Source organism: Staurois parvus, unplaced genomic scaffold, assembly GCF_062004578.1.
Source record: "Staurois parvus isolate SC_StPar_1 unplaced genomic scaffold, SC_StPar_1.0 ptg000669l, whole genome shotgun sequence".
NCBI classification, from domain to species: domain Eukaryota; kingdom Metazoa; phylum Chordata; class Amphibia; order Anura; family Ranidae; genus Staurois; species Staurois parvus.
The window spans coordinates 503,652-525,954 of NW_028318465.1; the positions used below are offsets into that span (position 1 = coordinate 503,652).

The window sequence follows — 22,303 nt, forward strand, 5'->3', positions numbered from 1 at the left end:
AGCTGTAAAAACACTCTAACGCTGAAAAACGCAATAAAACACAGCAAACCGGCAATTTGGGAGTTTGATCAAAACCCGCTAAAAACGCAGAAAACCGCCACTAAACGCTAAAGCAAAAATGCTTAACTCACGTTTTTAACACACAGCTAACATTACCAGCGTTATCAAAACACCCAGTGTGCATGGAGCCTAATACAAAGAAGCAATATCCTAGTATTTATTCAGCAAGATTGCTTGTGTTGCATTGTACCCAATCAATAAAATCTCATAGAAGTGTTCACATGTGAATTTAAAGCATAAACTAAACTCTCTCAATCAGCAGTAACTATTTAATGCTCATGTTACTATTATTAGTAAAATGATAGGAAAGTATATTATATTTACTTGTATTTTCTTTTTATACATGTCTTCAATTGCTTTCTAGTCTAGACCAAAATTTGATATCATACATTCCAGAAGTATTCATGGGCATTTTTTCCTTTCATCTGGAGGAGGGGAGGAGGGACTTTCTCAGCTAAGCACACCCTTCTGCCTGCATGCCTGAGCTAAAAGCAGATTGATTCCAGGAAGTACATATTATATGAATCATCTGCCCTTACTCAAGATGGCCACAGCTACAAATGCTAGGGTGGCATTTTTTCAAAATGATTTCTCAACAAAAAGCATGGACACATGGATGGATAGGGGGAGTTTGCTTTGAATATCAAAAATGAAAAATATTTTCAGTTTGTGTTGCTCAGATACAGTTTAGTTCGGCTTTAATTTGACTTAGCACGGCTATCAAATAAATAAAGCAAACTTGCTTTGAAATAGTTCAGCTGTCTCCGTACTGTAATGCAGAAGTAATCGGGTGGCAATGTGTGCTCCAATCAGCCAAAGTTCCAAGAACTTCACTGTGGATAAGAGAAAAGAAGATGGAAGACTTTCTGCCCTTGGTTTGATTTGCATTCCCTAGAGACTGCCATGAGTACAGCTCACCTACGCAGATGAATGTGGTTACGGCTCACATTCGTTGTAAAAGATACACCAGGCAGGAACATTTTAGCTGCAAATACTGTGCAGCCTTAGGCAGGACCACACAGTGAAGATCGCTGGAATGAATAGAAAATTTAAATTTTTCCAAGCAGGCTGCACTTGGGAGGTGGGATTACAGCTGTCCTTTAACTGTGAACTCAATGTAAGTTACACATAGTTGAGGTACTTACAGTAATAACTTGCATGCTTCATTGTTCTGGCCTCCCATTGAGTCATAGTACATTATGGTTTTTTTCCTAAAATCTATCACCTGTGAAACATACAAAATTAAGATATTAAACTGGAGCAAGACTACATAAATCTATTTGAAATCTATTTTGGAATAAAGATTTATTGTTACTATAAAATGTTTAATTCACACATACTGTAAATGCCTTTATATTAATTTGGACGGTTGGAGAGAAAGTCTGCGTGGTGATTGTTTCTTCACTGTTCTGAGCTTGGTGGCCATTTGCAGTACGGGCAGAGGATCCTCTGTCCTTTTACAACCTGGAATTCATTGACACCCCTTCCCAAAGACACACAGGAGGTCCTGTGCTCTACCTGTAAATCCCACTGTGAGGTCTGGGCAAGGACAGAACTCTTATGTTAATACATAGGCTGCACTAATAGTTACTTTATTATATTACTGTATGGTAATGCTGGACTAATTTCCCCTATTGCACTTTCAGCACCATTACAAAAAAAGGAGTCATTTTTAAATGACCGATTCAAAATGCAATTGAATCTGTTCAAAAGAAAGTTAAGACATTTTAAGTAAAGTCAGGAGGAAGATCAATTTCAGTAACCCTTCAAAGCTGAGCAGTAAGATCCAGAAGAAAAAAAAAAAAAAAAAAAGTCCATTCTAATATGCATCTGGAATTTAACCTTTTCAGTCCCACATCCTAACCCACCCCCCCTTCCCCAATCCCTTTTCACGGTTATGAGCCAAAGCATTTTGCATCCATCTTACAACTTTTAAGTTATACATCTCTTGTTAGTGACAGATAGGGATTTTATTTCGTAGCACTGTGAAAGGGTTAAATTCCATATCTTGGAGTATAGTACTGGACACAGGCAAAGCATTCAAAGACTCTGGACAAAGACTTCATACCTTCAGGTGACGGGAAAGTAGCAAAGCTTCCTCATAACTCTACCCCAACTCTATACGAGTACTGCGTTTTGTTGCAATGAAAAGATGCAAACTTGTCTGCCACTGTAAAGTGCAGAAAGCAATTAGGTGGATAATGGGAACATGAAGACAGGCATCCTGGAGGTCTATGGATGCCATGTTTGCCCCTTGTGTTAGAAAGGCAACTACCGACCTGGCAGATTGCTTGTGAAATTTTTAGGTATTTGTTGAGGTATTTTAAAAATTGAGTATTGGTGAAACACCCCCCCTGCTGGGCTTTGGTATCAAACAGGCTTGCGTAGAATCCACTAAATCTGTCTTGTAGAGGTACTGGGGCAACTACTTCCTGGGAGAGAATTCACAACATTCTACTAATGTGACTGTCCTCGGGCAGACTTTGGCTGATTTGAGAGAAGCAAGCAATGAGGAAGTAGAATTTTGAACTCGATTTTGGACCCCTGTAACTGCAAGAGTGCCCCTTCATTGGGAACTGAGATTTGGGAAAGGTCTTTTTGGTGTAAGACGTTTGCAAGTTGAAGCTTGGATAGAGCGGTTAGGTGCTTTGCCTTTCAGGAAGTAGGAGGCTCCTTCCCTTCCTGGGACAGCTTTGATGAATCATTAAAGTGCCTCTCTAAATAAACATCTTCCATGAAAAGGAATATATGAGGTACTTTTTACAGGCAGCTTCAGCTTTCCAGTATTTTAAAATCACAAAAATTATGCGTAGGTGAATGGAATTTAGGGTCATTCTGGAAACGGGTATCATGATATGTACATCCACATTCTCTAGAGTACCTGCAGTAATTAAAACAATCCAGAAAATGGGGTCAAATTGGTTGTTCATTGCCCTAATCCAGTTAGTTGCAATATGACATACTGACATGCTGCATGAAGCTCTCTGCTTCAGGTATAAAAGTGGGGGAGAATTTTTTTTTCTGCCTCTTTACTCTCCTCATTCCCTTCAGCGACTGCCTCGGCAAGGGAAAACATTAGTATCTGACCCACACACAGAGAAGCTGGAGAAGGAGTTTGGCATGTTGTAGCCCTGGACAGAGATGGTTGTGTTAAAACTATTCATTGCTCAAGGAATTGTGACACAGATGCAGAAAATTCTGCTTCTGTCAGTTAGGCCACTTGTTGCATTCCAGAACAGGAATGCTACAACCCCGATGTAGACCATCTTGTATTGAATCCTCATAGCAAAAAGGGAGGGAGGATTGCTTGAGGACCTTACAAGACCTGTAGGTGGAAATAGCAGTAAAAAGTGCACCTGTGGTCTAATGTCACACCTGGTCATCCAGAGTCTGAACAGCTGAATTTTGAATCTGAAAAAAGTTTACACACCATTAAGAAAACTATTCAAATATCGCCCTGATGATTAGCAATGTAGGTCAGAAGCATACAGAGTGAACCTGTCTTACCTCTCCATGATGTTGGACTGTATATAAAATGTGGGCATACCCCTAAAGGGGTATTGAGGAACTAGGTTCCATAGGGATAGCAAGATAACCCATGCGGAATCCAGGGCCCAAAGCAACATTACATTCCGAACCCACAGTCTGGTCAGTCTTTGGGGTCCAGGTGCAGCCCCCATAGTTTAGAAAGTCTGCACAGATCTATATGTACTGCTTCGATTTGTGGAATTAGAAAACAGTTAGGAGGAAATAATAAAAATGGATTTAGTGAAGAGAGATTTTTACTGTGAAGGAGAAGAGGTTTGTCATCTTAAAACACTCGCAAAAACCCCCCCCAAAAAAATGAGGACTCGATGATTGGGGTAGATTTATAGGGGAGGCGCCTAGACAGAGTTAACTCAAAAGCTTTGCTGGTGTCCAATCACCTGAAGGTACAAGCCATATGCACATACATTTCTAGATGAACCATATTAGATTTCTAAACTTTTACTATAGGGGTGATGACATATGAAAAGATAGCTCAGTGGTAAGAAAAATTCTTGCTTACAGCTAAGCACCAATGAACTCCAAGATGAACTGGAACCAATAAAATATCTGCAGAGAACACATCCACCTTTTTTGTCCACCGCTTCACAGCTTGAAATCCAGCCGATTTTAGTTTTGGAAAAAAGAATGTATTGAAAGCATGGACTTTGGGCAAACCTTTTCGTTTACTTCTTTCCATCAACAGGTTCATATAGAAATTTATTATCTGTATTACAAAAAAAAAAAAAAAAAAAAAAAAAACACAAGTTATGAGAATTTTATCTACATGTTTTCATTAAAAAACAGAAGAACTTTAACTTACCTGTGAATTCCATATCTTTGAGTACAGTACAGGACACAGGAAATTTATTCATACACCATGGGTTATAGGCCTGTACCTTCAAGAGACTGGAGACTAGCAAGCTCTCATGAACACGCCTCACCCAAAACGCTAACCCACTCCACAAGTCCTCAGTTTTATAGCAACAATGCAGAGTAACAAGGGGAGTTTAGGGAGGTTGACCTGTATTCTGTACTGTATAGTAAAATATGGAATTTACAGGCAAATCAAAAGCGGACCTAAATCCTACAGTACAGGACAAAGGTAACTTATTCATACCCCATGGGACATCCCTATGCAATGGATAAGGGTGGTTAACAACTAGGCAAAGGAAACGGTGCCAACAAGCCCAAAAAACAAAAAAGGCTCAAAAACCCAAGTTCAGAGTACTGCTGCAAGAACCTTGTGGCCAAAATCTGCATTCAAAGAAGATTGGACATCCACCTGGTAAAACTTTGATATGATATATCTCAATGCAGCACTAAAAAAAAAAAAAAAAAACCTTAAGTATCCTAAACCAGTGCAATACAACAATCTCATGTATATACAAATTCCTTTACATTAAAGCGGAGTTCCACTCACCGTCAAAAAAATAAAAGTCAGCAGCTACAAAAACTGTAGCTGCTGACTTTTAAAAAACAGCCACTTACGTGTCCCTCAGTGTGTCCCCCACAGCCAGTTTCACCGGCTGTCCTGTATTCCAGGATGCCGGCATCTTCAGTGTGTGCACCCAGCTGTGATAACTTGCGGCTTCACAGCCGGGTACCCACTGCTCATGCGTGAGTAGTGCTGCGCTTCACGAATGGTCCTGTAGTCTTCTGGGACCTGTCACGTGTCCCAAAAGACTAGAGGGAGGGAAGACACCTTCCGCAGTCCCTAAAGCAGAACTTCCCCTTTTGGGTGGAGCTCCGCTTTAAGCGCAGGTGGCAGGGATCACATGGTGATTAAAGAAGGAGCACATAGAAAATACAAGTGAATGATTATATAAAAAAAAAGGACACTGGACAAATTTTGGAGCACGTGGTTTGCATTGTTTAACCGCCTCCTGCCCGCCATATAGTAATATGACAGACGCAAGGTGGTTCTCTTGTTCTGGGAGGACGTCATATGACTTCCTCCCATTCTCACCGCGCATGCGCGGCTCCTGGAGCACAGCGATGCGCTGTGCCCCTTGGACACAGCGGCTTACCGATCCACGGAAAGAGGCAAAGATGTCGGCTTGGTCATGTGATCAGCTGTGTCCAATCACAGCTGATCACATGTAAACAGGGAAATGCCGGTTATCGGCATTTCTCTCCCCACAAGCGGTCACGCTGACAGCTCGTGAGGAGAGCCGGTAATCTGCATTCCTCGGAGGGAACATGTACACAGATCATCAGGGCACGGATGATCAGTGTGCCCTGATGATCTGTGTAGCCCCAGCAGCGCCACCTGTCAGTGTCCATCAGTGCCAGCTATCAGTGCTCATCCATGCCACCTGCCAGTGCCCATCAGTGCCACATTTCAGTGCCACATATGTGCCCATCTGAGCTGCCTTTCAGTGTCACCCATCAATGCCACCTATCAATGCCACCTATCAATGCCAGTCAGTGCTGCCTATCAGTGCCATATATGAGTGCTGCCTTTCAATGCCCATCAGTGCCACCTACCAGTGTCTCCTCATCAGTGCAGCCTATCAGTGCCCATCACTGCAGCCTCATTAGCGCACATCAGTGAAGGAGAAAAATCACTTATTTACAAAATTTTATAACCAACTAAGAAAAAACTTTTCCAAAATTTCAGTGGTTTTTGGTTTAAGAAAAAATAAAAAACCCAGGAGGTTATTAAATACCACCAAAAAAAAAAAAAGCTCTGTCACAAAAAAAATGCAAAAAAATTCATATGGGTACAGTGTTGCATGACCGTGCAATTGTAATTCAAAGTGCGACAGCACTGAAAGCTGGAAATTGGCCTGGGCAGGAAGGGGGTATAAGTGCCCTGTAGGCTAGTGGTTAAAAGGCACAGATTGATGCACTTTAAACTTGAGATTTTTTTTTTTCTTCTTGCATATATATGTAATTAATGCACTTCAATTGGATGGTTTGCACAGTGTAAAAAGTCCATATAAACAACGAACTTAATATAAAGGAATCTGTATACACACACACACACACACACACACACACACACACACACGTGATTGTTATATTCTATCACACTGGTTTAGGATACTTAGGGATTTTTTTTTTTTTAGATCTACCTTGTTTCAGATCAAATAATTTTGATTTTATGTAGCTGCTAGTAGATATCTTTTAATTGCACAGGATTTAATATTCAGTTAAAAACTTTGAAAAGGTACAAACAGAAGACCAGGTGGCAACGTTACACAGGTAACAGAGGAAAAAAAAAAAAAGAAAAAAGGAATACCAGACTGCGTCACAGTTATCAGGGGTCTTTAGCTATAATAGGAAAGCAGTATATTTTGGTAGTGTCCCGAACAATGAGCATGAAATATAAAAAACAGCGCTAACCTACCCCCAAAACACAATCAATGCTATGAAATAAAAATCGCACCACACACACAAAGGAGATAGAGATGGAGATGATAGAGATGGAGATGATAGAGATGGAGATGATAGAGATGGAGATGATAGAGATGGAGATGATAGAGATGGAGATGATAGAGATGGAGATGATAGAGATGGAGATGATAGAGATGGAGATGATAGAGATGGAGATGATAGAGATGGAGATGATAGAGATGGAGATGATAGAGATAGAGATATATACACACACACACACACACACACACACACATATATACACACACATACACATATATATATACACACACATACACATATATATATACACACACATACACATATATATATATATACACACACACACACACACGTAATCATGCAATAAATTACTTCTAATATAACTCAAAATACAGAACTTAAACCCCTCTTATATAACCACTACTACAAGTAAATGTGAAAAATGTTAATCGTGTAAGATATGCAAAATGTTAAAGTGCTACTTCGCAATAAATACTCTAATACAATTCACATCGCAAATTAAAATAAAATTCACTGTAATAATTATATTGCGTGTTCCAATACACACATTATATATATATATATATATATATATATATATATATATATATATATATATATATATATATATATATATATATATACACACACCATAAATATCAAAATTCTTGTGTCTTCTTATCATGCAGCACCAAAAAAATATTGTATTTTTCCATCACCGGATAAGTTAGATGAACTCACCAGAGCTCCAGGCTGGTAATATTATTAAGGTTTATAAGAGAACTCTGAATAGTTGATTTTTAGCGCTAAGTTTAAAATAGTGAAGAAAAAAAAAAAAAAAAAACACATTTCAAACAGAAGCCCTCTTTAAACATTACACTCTTAACTGTCCACAATGCTGGACTGTATAGAAAGTCAAGGCTTCATCCATCACAGTGGGCATACCCCAAGGGGGTCTTCAGGGTCCGGGTTTAATAGTGATGGACTACAGCCCTGGACATGTATAGCACCCTGCGGCTAACAACGCGTTACATCAAGTACCAAGGTGAGCGTCCCACACAAGATCCAGTGCCCAGACTGTCCCCACAGTGTGGTGTCCAACTCACAAAGTTCTACCAAGGCTGCACTAATCTGTATATATTGTTTCTGGGTAGACAGAAGACAGTGAGGGTTAATTGAAGGATCGGAAGATAAAATAATAAAAGAAAAATAAGAACTAGTGAAGCTGGTTTCTCCATTACGTAGAATACATCCATAACTATTCCATCAAGAGTAGAGACACTTGCACCGGCTCCTCACAATATTAAAACTTTTCCAAACAATTGTAGAAAAGGTTAGTAGGCTGATTGCTCCAAAGAGAAAAACGTTGAATGCAACAGGCGTTGTATGCACGATGACATGGTCATATCACGGATGCAACACCCGTTGTGGTCGACATTTTTCTGTTTGGAAAGATCAGCCTGATAACTTTTTCTACGATTGTCTGGAAACGTTTTAATATTGTGAGGCAGTGGTACATAAATGGCTTTTGCTTTTTTTTTTTTTTTTATTATTATTACAAACTTCACTATGGAAGTGTTGTCTTAGTGACTTTATGGTGTTTCCATGTGGATGCCGGTGCAAGTGTCTACTCCTGGTGGAATCGTTATTGGAGACTAATTATGGGTGCATCTTGACCATTTAAAATTTAATGGTCCATCAAATCTGGTAAGAGGCATCTGTACACTTGGTGGTGGAAGACATTGCATCATATCTGACTGGTCACCCTCATGGAAGGACTGATTACTTTGGAAATTTTTTGCTTGATTTATGAAATTATTTGATTTCTAATTGATCCCATATCTTTGGTATTATATGGATTATTCACTTGGCACTATTTAAGAATGAATAGACACACTTTTTAGATTATGTTATTCACTTATTTATTCATGTGAGATTTATCTGGATCTATTTTCTGTTTAATTTTTTTTTATTCTTTTTTTATTTTGTATGTATATGAATTTAATAGTTTTTCAAGAAGTGTTTGTAGTGCTGCCGTTTCTGTTTTGTTGAGGTTTTAGCTGGTATCATAGCTGTTCAGTGGCGTCTTGGTTAGGATATTATTTGACCTAATGCAGATATTTTTTGTTTATATGTACTAGCAAAAAACTGAGGACTCATGGAGTAGGGTAGGGTCATAGGAGAGGCATCCCAGGGGGGCCAGTCCTTGAAAGATTACCAGTGTCCAATCACCTGAAGGTACAAGCGTATAACCCATGGTGTATGAGAAAGTGGCCTGTATCTTGTACTGTAAGATGAAGATTGTTTTTTTTTTTTTTTTTTTACAAATTAGTGTACAGATTGTAATATTGAAAATGCTAAACAAAATTATAGAGCAGAAAAAGACTATTTTACAACAAAAAAACAAACTCTCAATGGTATATTTACAGACAAGAGCAAATAAAAGTTCACGGTTACATTTACAAAATCTATATTAACTGCTTCCTGACCGCCCTATAGCAGAAATACAGCTACAGGGCGTCAACAGTGTGCAAAATCATATGACGTTCTCCCATTCTAAACGCACATGCGCGGCGATCAGCGGTGCGCTGTATCCCTTGGACACAACGGATCACCGATCCACGGAAAGAGCCGAAGATGTCGGCTCGGTCATGTGATCAGCTGTGTCCAATCACAGCTGATCACATGTAAACAGGGAAATGCCGGTTATCGGCATTTATCTCCCCACGAGCTGTCACGCTGACAGCTCATGAGGAGAGGAGAGCCGGTAGTCTGCATTCCTCGGAGGGAACATGTACACAGATCATCAGGGCACTGATGATCAGTGTGCCCTGATGATCTGTGTAGCCCCAGCAGTGCAACCTGTTAGTATCCATCAGTGCCAGCTGTCAGTGCTCATCCATGCCACCTGCCAGTGCCCATCAGTGCCACATCAATGCCACATATCAGTGCCCATCTGAGCTGCCTTTCAGTGTCACCCATGAGTGCCAGTCAGTGCCGCCTATCAGTGTGCATAAGTCCCACCTATCAGTGCCTGTCAGTGCCACCTTTCAGTGCCATATATGAGTGCTGCCTTTCAGTGCCCATCAGTGATGCCTGGCAATGCCCATGTGTGCCACCTACCAGTGCCTCCTCATCAGTGCCACCTCATTAGCGCACATCAGTGAAGGAGAAAAATCACTTTCAAAATTTTCAGTGGTTTTTGGATTAAGAAAAAAAAACACAGAAGTGATTAAATACCACCAAAATAAAGCTGTCACAACAAAAATGATAAAAAATTTCATATGGGTACAGTGTTGCATGACCGCGCAATTGTCAAAGTGCGACAGCACTGAAAGCTGGAAATTGGCGTGGGCAGGAAGGGGGTATAAGTGCCCTGTAGGCTAGTGGTTAAAAGCACTGACACTGTACTAATGGCACTGGGCAGGAAGGGGTTAACATGTGGGGTGATCAAAGGGTTAACTGTGTTCTGTTTCACAGTAAGCCATATCTATGCTTTCAACTGTAAGCACACTGCTTTGTATGACTCTGGATATGCAGAGCCATACAAAGCAGTGTGCTGGAACTGACAGGGGAGAGAACTGTATTGTTTACATACAGTTCTCTCACCCCGTCGGTAATACTCGGCGCCGATAGCAACGTGGGTAAGACACGCGCCCCCTACCCGGAGATGGAAAATCACATATATATTACACATGTGATTTTGTGCACCCCTGCTGCCCTGGAGTAGTATTTCTGCTATAGGGCGGCGGAAAAGCGGTTAACAGATGAAAATTAGTGAGATGTGAACATTTTTGTTTTTCATTAAGTTGCATAATAATTTTTCACACTAATAGTTGCCCCATAATTGTGCACACAGATACTCTCCTAAGAAAGCCAAAATCTCACTTTTAGTTTCTTAAATATTCATGTTTAAAGTTTAACATGTTGGATTGACCGAGAACATTGCAGTTGTTCATAAATGAAGTTAATCCTTAAAAATACAACTTGCCCAGTTGTGCACACAGTGCAATTTAATGACTCAACTTCATTTTTTATATTTTACCAAAAAGTTTGCATTTTGGTTGCACTAAAGTTAATTTTAGTGTATTTTTTCCTGAAAAAATGCATTTGATAAATAGGTCCATAAATATCATGCAACATAGAAAATTGCAAATGCCACCATTTTTTCTTCAGGGTCTCTACTTTCAGAAAATATATAATGGTTTTGGAAAAGGAATTTCTTTTAAAAAAAAAAGAAAATGCAGATTTTAACATTTGTGTGAAAAGTTAACAAAATAGCCCTGAAAACAAGCAGTTAAGCTTCGATTTCAGAAGGACACTGAAGAACCTACCTCGTCATTTAGCCAGTTTAAGTTATGAAGCGTCATTATATCTTTACGAGTTATAGTCAAGCGGAAACCTTCACTAAGGACTTGATCATTATTTCCACCAAATAGAGCACTCTTTATTTCTTTTTCCATTTCCTTCAAAACAAAAAAGATGGGGGTAAAAAGGGCTTTACAAAGATTATTCAATAAAATGGAATAGATAGATAGGAATAGATAATCAAGGACAAAAGAATCTGGATCACCTTCACAGGTACATTTCTGCATAGAAAGACTGCTATATAAATATGTATATATTTTTTTTCCTCCAAAAAGTGGTATGGCATTAACTTGTGATGGTGTTTTATTGCTACATGCAGCAAGACATACTATGCATGCGATAAGAAAATGTATCTAGAATGATACATTAGCTGCCATCAGTACAGCATGCTCCAGATTTGAAATGGGTCCCAGGACGCTGCAAAAATCCATTCAGTTAAACAAATGTAAAGCACTGCTATGCAGTCACCAAAGGGTACATACCTTCTGACTTCCAAGTCCAAAGTTTTGAATCAAACAATGTGCAGTATGTAAATATCCATTTAAATCCATTATTATGTTGTTAGCTGACTGCATAAATATGTTGGCAAGCTGGTACAAGGTGTTATGGAAATCATCTTTCACTGGCCTAAGTGAACTATGCTGTTAAAAGCTAAACTGTGGTCAATATGGGTTTATAATGCACATAAATCTGAAATCGTAAGTTACCTGCATAAGCTCTGGAAATTCTGGCTCTTCCTGGACAGATTCTTCTACTGGTTTTGGAAGTAATGTAACAGGGATTTCTTTTTCAAGCGGTACACGCAGTTTCAAATTGATATCGTCTTTTACACCACATTCCTGCAGCCTCTAAACACGTTTAAAATTAAATACATTTAATTACATGACAAACATTAAAACACAAAAAGATATAACAAAACAGAATGACTCCAGAAATAAATTCACTGAGAAGTTATTAGAGGTGGAATCTGGCAGACAAGAACTCTGTAGGATATACAGTCCGGTCCATAAATATTGGGACATCGACACAATTCTAAAATTTTTGGCTCTATACACCACCACAATGGATTTGAAATGAAACAAACAAGATGTGCTTTAACTGCAGAGTGTCAGCTTTAATTTGAGGGTATTTACATCCAAATCAGGTGAACAGTGTAGGAATTACAACAGTTTGCATAAGTGCCTCCCACTTGTTAAAGGACCAAAAGAAATGGGACAGAATAATAATCGTAAATCAAACTTTCACTTTTTAATACTTGGTTGCAAATCCTTTGCAGTCAATTACAGCCTGAAGTCTGGAATGCATAGACATCACCAGACGCTGGGTTTCATCCCTGGTGATACTCTGCCAGGTCTCTACTGCAACTGTCTTCAGTTCCTGCTTGTTCTTGGGGCATTTTCCCTTCAGTTTTGTCTTCAGCAAGTGAAATGCATGCTCAATGGGATTCAGGTCAGGTGATTGACTTGGCCATTGCATAACATTCCACTTCTTTCCCTTAAAAAACTCTTTGGTTGCTTTTGAAGTATGCTTTGGGTCATTGTCCATCTGCACTGTGAAGCGGCGTCCAATGAGTTCTGAAGCATTTGGCTGAATATGAGCAGATAGTATTGCCCGAAACACTTCACAATTCATCCTGCTGCTTTTGTCAGCAGTCACATCAATAAATACAAGAGAACCAGTTCCATTGGCAACCATACATGCCCACGCCATGACACTACCACCACCATGCTTCACTGATGAGGTGGTATGCTTAGGATCATGAGCAGTTCCTTTCCTTCTCCATACTCTTCTCTTCCCATCACTCTGGTACAAGTTGATCTTGGTCTCATCTGTCCATAGGATGTTGTTCCAGAACTGCGAAGGCTTTTTTAGATGTCGTTTGGCAAACTCTAATCTGGCTTTCCTGTTTTTGAGGCTCACCAATGGTTTACATCTTGTGGTGAACCCTCTGTATTCACTCTGGTGAAGTCTTCTCTTGATTGTTGACTTTGACACACATGCACCTACCTCCTGGAGAGTGTTCTTGATCTGGCCAACTGTTGTGAAGGGTGTTTTCTTCACCAGGGAAAGAATTCTTCGGTCATCTGCCACAGTTGTTTTCCGTTGTCTTCCGGGTCTTTTGGTGTTGCTGAGCTCACCGATGCGTTCCTTCTTTTTAAGAATGTTCCAAACAGTTGTTTTGGCCACGCCTAATGTTTTTGCTATCTCTCCGATGGGTTGGGTTGGTTTTGTTTTTTCAGGCTAATGATGGCTTGCTTCACTGATCGTGACAGCTCTTTGGATCACATCTTGAGAGTTGACAGCAACAGATTCCAAATGCACGCACTTGAAATGAACTCTGGACCTTTTATCTGCTCATTGTAATTGGGATGAGGGAATAACACACCTGGCCATGGAACAGCTGAAAAGCCAATTGTCCCATTACTTTTGGTCCCTTAACAAGTGGGAGGCACATATGCAAACTGTTGTAATTCCTACACCGTTCACCTGATTTGGATGTAAATACCCTCAAATTAAAGCTGACAGTCTGCAGTTAAAGCACATCTTGTTTGTTTCATTTCAAATCCATTGTGGTGGTGTATAGAGCCAAAAATGTTAGAATTGTGTCGATGTCCCAACATTTATGGACCTGACTGTATTTAGACATGCAAGTAGAGTGAAAATAAAATAAAAGAGCAAATTTTGGGTTACTACTAGAACAGAAAGACAAATCTTCCAACTAGTTTTTCCATTTTGGCCCAAACTATTTAAAAATAGACATTAAACATGGAATTACACTTATAAGGATTGCCTCCATGGTACTGTGGGTTTGTTAGAAGTGATAGAATACCTTTGTAAGCTTGAGCAGAGAAAGGACAAAGCAATTAGAAAAGAATAAATCAATGTTCGCAAGTCACAACTCACGCTGAATCTAACCTAGGGCATGTGACAAAGCAGCAAGACACTTCCAGTTAACTGAAGTCACTCAATGAACTGATAAACTGGCTAGACAATCATTCACCAATATTAGGTCCCTGCAAAAACGCACCCTAATCCCCTGTGGTGTCACTGCCTCAAAATGTATTTCCATGTTTGCAGTCAAATTTGAATAACCCCCAATAGGTTTGTTGTGTGTTCCTATTCACACAGCATACCTAAAAATAATTAAATAAAAATATATCTTAAACTTTCTACTTTTTTCTTTGAATCCGGTTTATACATAGGACTGTAAAGGAAGTTTGCAAGCTATTCTGAACAAATTTTAAACTACAGGGACAAACTGAGGGAAAGTTTAACATACAATGCATCACCCTAAGCTTGAGTTCTTCAACCCTTTGTTAGGACAGACTGTTCAAATTTATGCAAAATCAGGAAGTGAAACTCTTGCACTGCCAGAAATAAAAATACAAACAAAAAGCTGCTGCCCACACCTAAATGTGTTCACATATAATTATCAAAAAAGAAATGTGTAGTGCGGCACGGCTAGTTAGATCTCAATCACAGCCTCCAATAATCTAATAGCATATCCAGCAGGTAAAATAAGTATTGAACCCGTCACCATATTGTTAGGTAAATATATTTCTAAAGGTGCTATTGACATGAAATTTACACAACATGTTGTTAACAACCCATGCAATCCATACAAAGAAACCAAAACAAATAAGTTCAGAAATTAAATTATGTGTAATAAAATGGAATGGCACAGGGAAAAACGTATTGAACACATGGAAGAAAGGAAGGTGCAAAAAAGGCATGGAAAGCCAAGACACCAGCTGAAATCTATCATTAATTAGCAAGCAATCATGCCCCTTTTCAGTGTAAATTAATATTAGCTGGTTCAGTCTCAACTGATCACACAAGAAACATCTCATGATGGGTAAAAGCAAAGAGCTCTCTCAAGACCTTCCCAACCTTATTGTTGCAAAACATACTGATGGCATTTGGTTACAGAAGGATTTATAAACTTCTGAAAGTTCCAGTGAGCACTGTTGGAGCCATAATCCGGAAGTGGAAAGAACATCATTTCACCATAAACAGGCCACGACCAGGTGCTCCTCGCAAGATTTCTGACAGAAGTGAAAAGAATGATCAGAAGAGTTGTGCAAGAGTCAAGGACCTCTTGTGGAGAGCTTCAGAATTACCCGGAATTAGCAAGTACAATTGTTTCAAAGAAAACAATAAGTAACGCACTCAGATGCCATGGCCTGTATGCATGCTCACCACGCTAGACTCCATTACAGAAAAAAAAAAAAAAAGCATGTTGAAGCTCGTTTCAAGTTTGCTGCACAACATTTAGACAAGCCTGTGAAATACTGGGAGAATATATTCTGGCGAGAAGAGACCAAAACTGAACTCTTTGGATGCCATAACACACACCATGTTTGGAGGTCAAATGGCACTGCACATCACCCCTAAGGGAAGTTTGGAAGCAGGTACATCATGGTGTGGGGTGGTTTTTCAGCATATGATCCCAAACACAAAGCCAAGGAAACTCAATTGGTCTTAAAGAAAGAAAATAAAGCTGCTAGAATGGCCCATCCAATCACCTGACTTGAATCCAATAGAAAAATCTATGGAAAGAACTGAAGATCAGAGTTCATAGAACAGGCCCACAGAACCTTCACGATTTGAAGACTGTGTGGAACAATGTGGCAAAATCACTCCTGAGCAATGCGTGCAACTAGTTTCTCCATACAGGAGGCATCTTGAAGCTGTCATTGCCAACCAAGGATTTTGTACAAAGTATTAAATAAATTTCAGTTAGCGTTTTCAATACTTTTTCCCTGTGACATTCCATTTTATTACACAACTTAATTTGTGAACTTATTTGTTTTGGTTTCTTTGTATGTATAGATTGCATGGGTTGTTACTGATATGTGGTGAAAATTTCATGTCAATAGCAGCTTTAAAAATATATTTACCGAGAAAAATTAAACTTATTTTACCCACTGTAAATGGCAAATAAACTAGTGAAAAATAACCCAATAAATCAGTGAAGAAAGCGTGCATGGTGACGTCACTTACGGTGCGCTGCCGAAAGTCGCCATTTTGAGACATCTGTTACAAGCCGTGTATGGGCATTACAGCCCCCTTTTCTTGTAAGGTTTATTTTATGTATTTCTTTTATTACTATTAAAAACTCTTGCACTATGGGAAGCTGTGGTTTTCATCCTATGAGCGATCCTGGCATATATCGTTGAGTGAATCTTTTGGAGGAAAAAAAAAAAAAAAAAAAAAACTTACCTGTCATTGTCACTGGATTCTACAGAATTGGTTGGAGTGGTTTTGGATATTCATGTAGCAATGTTTGACCTGTATAGCATATAGGTCAAAAGGAGGTGGTGATCGGGAATGGCATACCTAGTGGTGGATGAGCACCGTGGTGAAAACATTTCTATGAAAAGTCACTTGACTTAACTGAATTGATATGTGCATGCTGTATTTGAAAGTCACAGTATGGACTGAAATTTATATTTGTGATTAATTTTTGGTTTGATGGTCAGCTGAGTGTTACTAGATATTTGTTTATTTTGGATCATCCTATTAGGGATAATATTTTAATCTATATATTCACTTACATTTCATTTTCTACACATCTATTCTTGGGGATATTATTTGTATATGGGCTGGATGGTCAGCCGGGTGTTTGCTGATTATTGTTCATGTTTTTAAGTGAACACATGCTTTGTGCACCTATTTATGGAGTTATTTTTCACTAGGTTATGTGCTATTTATCTGCTTATAGATTATTGGAGGTTGTGACTGAGATCTAACTAGCAGCGCCACACTAAACATTACTTCTGTAGTGTTAACATTTACTTTACAACCTATAAGTTCGGCCAGCACAGTACATAGGGGTGAGTAGACCACAAGATGGAACATTACATGCTAAATTCAGGTGTAACATATTCCAAAGGTGAATTTAGCCTTTAAAAAAGTAGGCGTTGACCCAATCTGGCTGCAGAAATAGAAATACATATCATATAATCGTGTTCTACATATCCACATCTGGTTAGTGCCCAAAAACAAAAAGTACACAGCTTCCTCATATGGCATATATCTAACATGCCTCAAAACATACCTGAAATGATGGCAGTACAAAGGCTAATTAACACAGATGGTTAGCGGTGCAAATATGCTTTAACATTATAATCCTGGTAGATTTCCACACCCGGGGAGCAGACCAACGAAGCGAATGGCTGTATACACCCATATTCAGGTAATTGTGGTACTTTTTAGCATCAGAATTTACACAGGCATGCACACAACACTTTCCCTGAACGCGAAAGTTGTGCATTAGAGGAATACATCAAAGGTGTGTAAACTTGCATGTGCCCAAGTATGGCTGTGAACAGCCAGCCATTCACAACTACGGCTGGCTGTACGCTCCACGGGTGTAGAAAAAAAAAAAAAAAAAAAACAATTTTTACACTAGGGCATATTTGTGCCATAAATCATCCAGGTATATAAGCCCTAACTGTGCTTAGATTTAAAACCAACTCAATATCTTCCCCTTCACTCACAGCACAGATATTTTATGTAAATCCCCTTTACTTTCCCCTAAATCTCACATAAATTAACCTCTTCATGGTTCTGTCCTGTGGTCAATGCAAAGTAGTGACAGGTAGGCAACATCAGAACTGGCAATCTTGGCTGATATGCTGACAGGCATGACCACTTAAGCAGTGAAATTCAGATTGAGTGAAGGTGGGCATCATTAAAGAAGAACTATACCCGCTCAGTCAACATTGACCATTTTGAATCCTTATGCTGCTAGCATTAGTAAATATATAGGAAAGGACATCATGTTTACTTGTTTGAAACTTTTTTTTTTTTTTTTTTTTAACGTTTGTTCAGTTACTTCCTTGTTTCCATGCCTAGGCAAATGTCAGATATCAGGAGTCTTAAGGAGGTGTTTTCAAAGCTAAGCACATCCTCATGCCTGAACTAAAGGCAGATGGTTTCCTGAGAGTAAATGCTACATGAATCTTCTGCCCTTACTCAAGATGGCCAAAGCCAGATATGCTAGTGGGGTGTTTTTCAAAGTGATTTTTCAGCAAAATAGAGCGTGGAGACATGCATGGATGAGAAAGTTTGCTTTGAATATCAAAAATTAATGAAAATGTGTTTTTGGTTTGTGATGCTAAGATGCAGTGGAATTCCACTTTAAAATTTGACTTAAGGCAGCTTAACGGACTTTCTCCAGGGGTCAGGGGAAATGAGTAATGCAACAAAAGCTGCTTTGTTTTCAGATGGAGATCAGCTTCAACCTAAATATTTCATATTAATACATAATGGATTTTGCCAGAATTCTTAATGGTAATTTCACCTGGTTTTGAAGTTTTAATGCAATTGCTTTTTGCTCTTCTATTCGTCGCCTTCTTTCTCTTGCTCTTGAATCATATAGGCTGGTGCTGCAAATAAAGCAAGCAACATCAGATAGGTACACACACTGTATAGAATATTACATGCATTCTAAACTCAAAAAGGCAAGTGTGTGTGTATATATATATATATATATATATATATATATATATATATATATATACACACACACACACACACACACACACACACACACACACACACACACACACGTCATTGGCACCTCTGCATTTGTCAGATAACATACCACTTCACAGAGAAAGTAGTTTAGGAATTCTCTTATTTCTTTTGCTGGTATTGGTATCACAAAAAAAGTGGAGAAAAAAAACAAAAAAAAAAAAAACAAAAAAAAAAAAAAAAATCAGAATCTGACACATTCCACACAAAACCCCAAAAATGAACTGGGCAAAAAAAAAATTGTCACCTTCTCAAAATTTTAAGAAACAATTGCATTCCAAGTTTGTGATGCTCCTGTAATTTGTAATTAAACTCACCTGTATCAATTAACAATCTTAATGTTTCTGTATCCACTGTGCGCAACATTGTCAAGAAGTTTACAGCGCATGGTACTGTAGCTAATCTCCCTGGACATGGCCAAAAAGAGAAAACTTGAACATTGATTTCAACGAAGGATTGTTCGAATGGTGGATAAGGAACCTCGATCAACTTCCAGACAAATTCAAGCTGACCTTCAGACACAGTGTACAATGGTGTCAGCTCTCATTATACATCGCAATGTGAATGAAAAGAGACGCTATGGTAGGAGGCCCAGGGAGGACCCCACTGCTGACACAAACTTTAAAAAGCCAGATTGGAGTTTAATATTAAAAAAAAAAAAAAAAAAAAAAAAAAAAAAAAAAACTTACCTGAGGAAGCCAAAATACTTTTGGGAGAGTATGCTGTGAACAGATGAAACAATATTACAGCTTTTTGGTAAAGCCCATCATTCTGCTGTTTTCAGAACAGGAAATTAGGCCTTTAGAAGTGAATACAATCCCCACAGTCAAACAGGTTCACTGATGTTTTGGGTTGCTGCTTCAGGCAATGGATGTCTTGATTGTGTGCACAGCATTATGAAATCTGAAGACTACCAAAGAATTCTGGGGTGCAATGTAGGTCCCAGTGTCAGAAAGTTGGGTCTTCATCAGAGGTCATGGGTCTTAAAGCAGGACAATGACCCAAAGCACACATCAAAAAACACCCAGAAATGGTTTAAAACAAAAGCACTGGAGAGTACTGAACTGGTCAGCAATGAGTCCAGATCTCAATCCCATAGAGCACCTGTGAAGAGATCTCAAAACAGCAGTTGAGTAAAGGAACCCTTCCAATCTGAGAGACTGGAGAAGTTAGCAAAAGAAGAATGGCCCAATATTCCAGCAGAAAGGTGTAAGAAACGCATTGACGATTACAGAAAGCGATTGACTTCAGTTATTTTTTCCAAGGGGTGTACTACCAAATATTACATTGAGGGTGCCAATCATTTTGAGCAGTCCATTTTTGGGGTTGGGTGTGGAATGTGTCAGATTTGGCTTTTTGTTTCTCCATTTTTAGTGTCATACCAATAGAAGCAAAAGAAATAAACATTTGTAATTGCAACAATTTTCTGGGTGAAGTGGAGCATTATCTGCCGGAGAGGACGAATAATAATAAAAATAAAAAAAAGTGGGTGTGGTAAAGATACTTACAGTTCTTTAATCCAGAGTTCTGCCTTGAAGAATGGTGTGCTAATAAAAAAAAAAATATAAAAAGTTTGTTAGACCAAAAAACCCCCCAAAAAACACATTTGTTCATAAAGATAGTCGCATTGTGATCTTATTTTGGTGTTTTGCTTAACCCAATAATGAAAATAATAACATAATTGCGAATTAACTGCTTCCCCGCCACCCTATAGCAGATATACTGCTACAATGCGGCAGTGGTGTTTTAAATCACGTATATATACACACGTGATTTTATTTTTCCGGGTAGGGGCCGCGGCCGTCAATCACCGAGTCCTGGCAATTACCGAGCATCACCTACAGGGAGGAAGAGTGTTTTGTTTACAGTCTTTCTCGCTGTCAGCTCGGGCACACTGCTCTGGATGGCTGTGCACAACACAGAGCAGTGTGCTTACACCCCCCCCCCCTTGTAAAACACTCCCTACACATAGTTAACCCTTTGACCGCCCCTCATAGTAACCCCTTCCTGCCAATGCTATTAGTACAGTGTCAGTGCACTGATCACTGTATTGGTGTCACTGGTGATATCATTGACACCAAGTCAGTTCCCCCCCAGTTTCAGAATGTCTGCTGCAGTCCCACTAAAAGTCGCTGATTGCCGCCATTACTAGTAGAAAAACAAAAATCCCAGTATCTATACTGCCATTTGAAAACGCTACAACTTTCATGTAAACCAATTAATTTACACTTATTGGGATTTTTTTTTTTTTTTTTGGAAAAGACATGTCGCAGAATACATTTTGGGATAAATTATGATGAAATTTGATTTTTTAAATATTTTTACTGGACATATTTAATAGCAAAAAGGACAAATTTTTTTTTTCTCTCAAAATTGTCACTTTTCTTATAGCGCAAAAAAACAGGCAATCAAATACCACCGAAAAAAAAAAAAAAAAGACGTAAATTTAATTTGGGTGCAGCGTTGTATGACCGCGCAATTGTCAGTTAAGTAAACCAACGCCGCAACTCAAAAAATGGCCTGGTAAGGAAGGGGGGGGGGGGGGTAAATGGTTAAAGTGTCACCCATGAACTTGGTCTAATGCCAAACTATTTAAAGAGAGAAAAGGGAAACATGCATACTGTTATTGCTAACCTCTCTCCAAAAAAAAAAAAAAAAAAAAATGCCTAGCTTCAACGCATTGAGTAGCTAACCTGAAATAATCATGCAAATTGAGGGGAGAAGAGCCTTGGTACAGGAGGAGACCAAGAACCTGATGGTCACTGACTGAGCTCCAGAGACCCTTTGTGGAGATGGAACAATGTTTTGGTAGGACAACCATCACTGAAGCCCTCCACCAATTTGGGCTTTATGGCAGTGGCATTGTCAAATGTGAGGCCTTTTATAGAGAGGAAAGTACCTTTCCAAATCTCATCCAATCATTTTAATTTACCACAGGTGGACTCCAATCAAGGCGTAGTAACATGTCAGCAACAATGAAGAGAAATTGGAGGCACCGGAGCTAAATTTCAAGTGTTGTTGCAAAGGGTCTGAATATGCCTATGTCATATCTCAGTTTTTTATTTTTTAATAAAATTGACAGACATTTCTAAAATTCTGGTTTTACTTTGTCATTATGGGGTACTGAGTGTAGATTAATGACAAAAAAAAAAAAAACTAAACAATTGTAGTATCAGGCTGCAACATAAAATTACAAAAGTGAAGGGGGTCTGAATATTTTCTGAATGCACTGTATATTTCACCTAGTACAGGTTTTTTTCATTTTCCTGACACCCCCCCCCCCCCCCAAAAAAAAAAAAAAAAGGCTGCCACTGCTGGCCACTTGAAAATGCTAGTTGCCTGGCAATTATTTTGACCCTCTGCCTTTAGTGCTTTCCATGGTACTGATCTGCAATAAGATTTCAGTAAGCACAAAAATTGGTTG

At 39.0% G+C, this 22,303-nt stretch overlaps 1 protein-coding gene across 2 annotated transcripts in view; it reads right to left on the bottom strand.

The window, feature by feature from the left end:
• The window catches only part of SENP1 (SUMO specific peptidase 1), a 67,237-nt gene that overhangs the window by 11,646 nt on the left and 33,288 nt on the right, over window positions 1-22,303 (bottom strand). Inside the window, exons 10-16 of one of the 2 annotated variants that reach the window (XM_089652033.1) lie at window positions 20,388-20,426; window positions 18,647-18,731; window positions 12,045-12,185; window positions 11,304-11,435; window positions 4,109-4,312; window positions 1,206-1,285; window positions 824-1,091 (exon numbers count right to left, since the gene is read on the bottom strand). In XM_089652033.1, the coding sequence (XP_089508159.1) occupies window positions 1,004-1,091; window positions 1,206-1,285; window positions 4,109-4,312; window positions 11,304-11,435; window positions 12,045-12,185; window positions 18,647-18,731; window positions 20,388-20,426 (769 nt within the window). In that variant the 3' untranslated portion in view covers window positions 824-1,003. Of the gene's footprint in view, window positions 1-823; window positions 1,092-1,205; window positions 1,286-4,108; window positions 4,313-11,303; window positions 11,436-12,044; window positions 12,186-18,646; window positions 18,732-20,387; window positions 20,427-22,303 lie in introns of those variants that run through there. The other variant, XM_089652032.1, reaches the window with a different exon arrangement.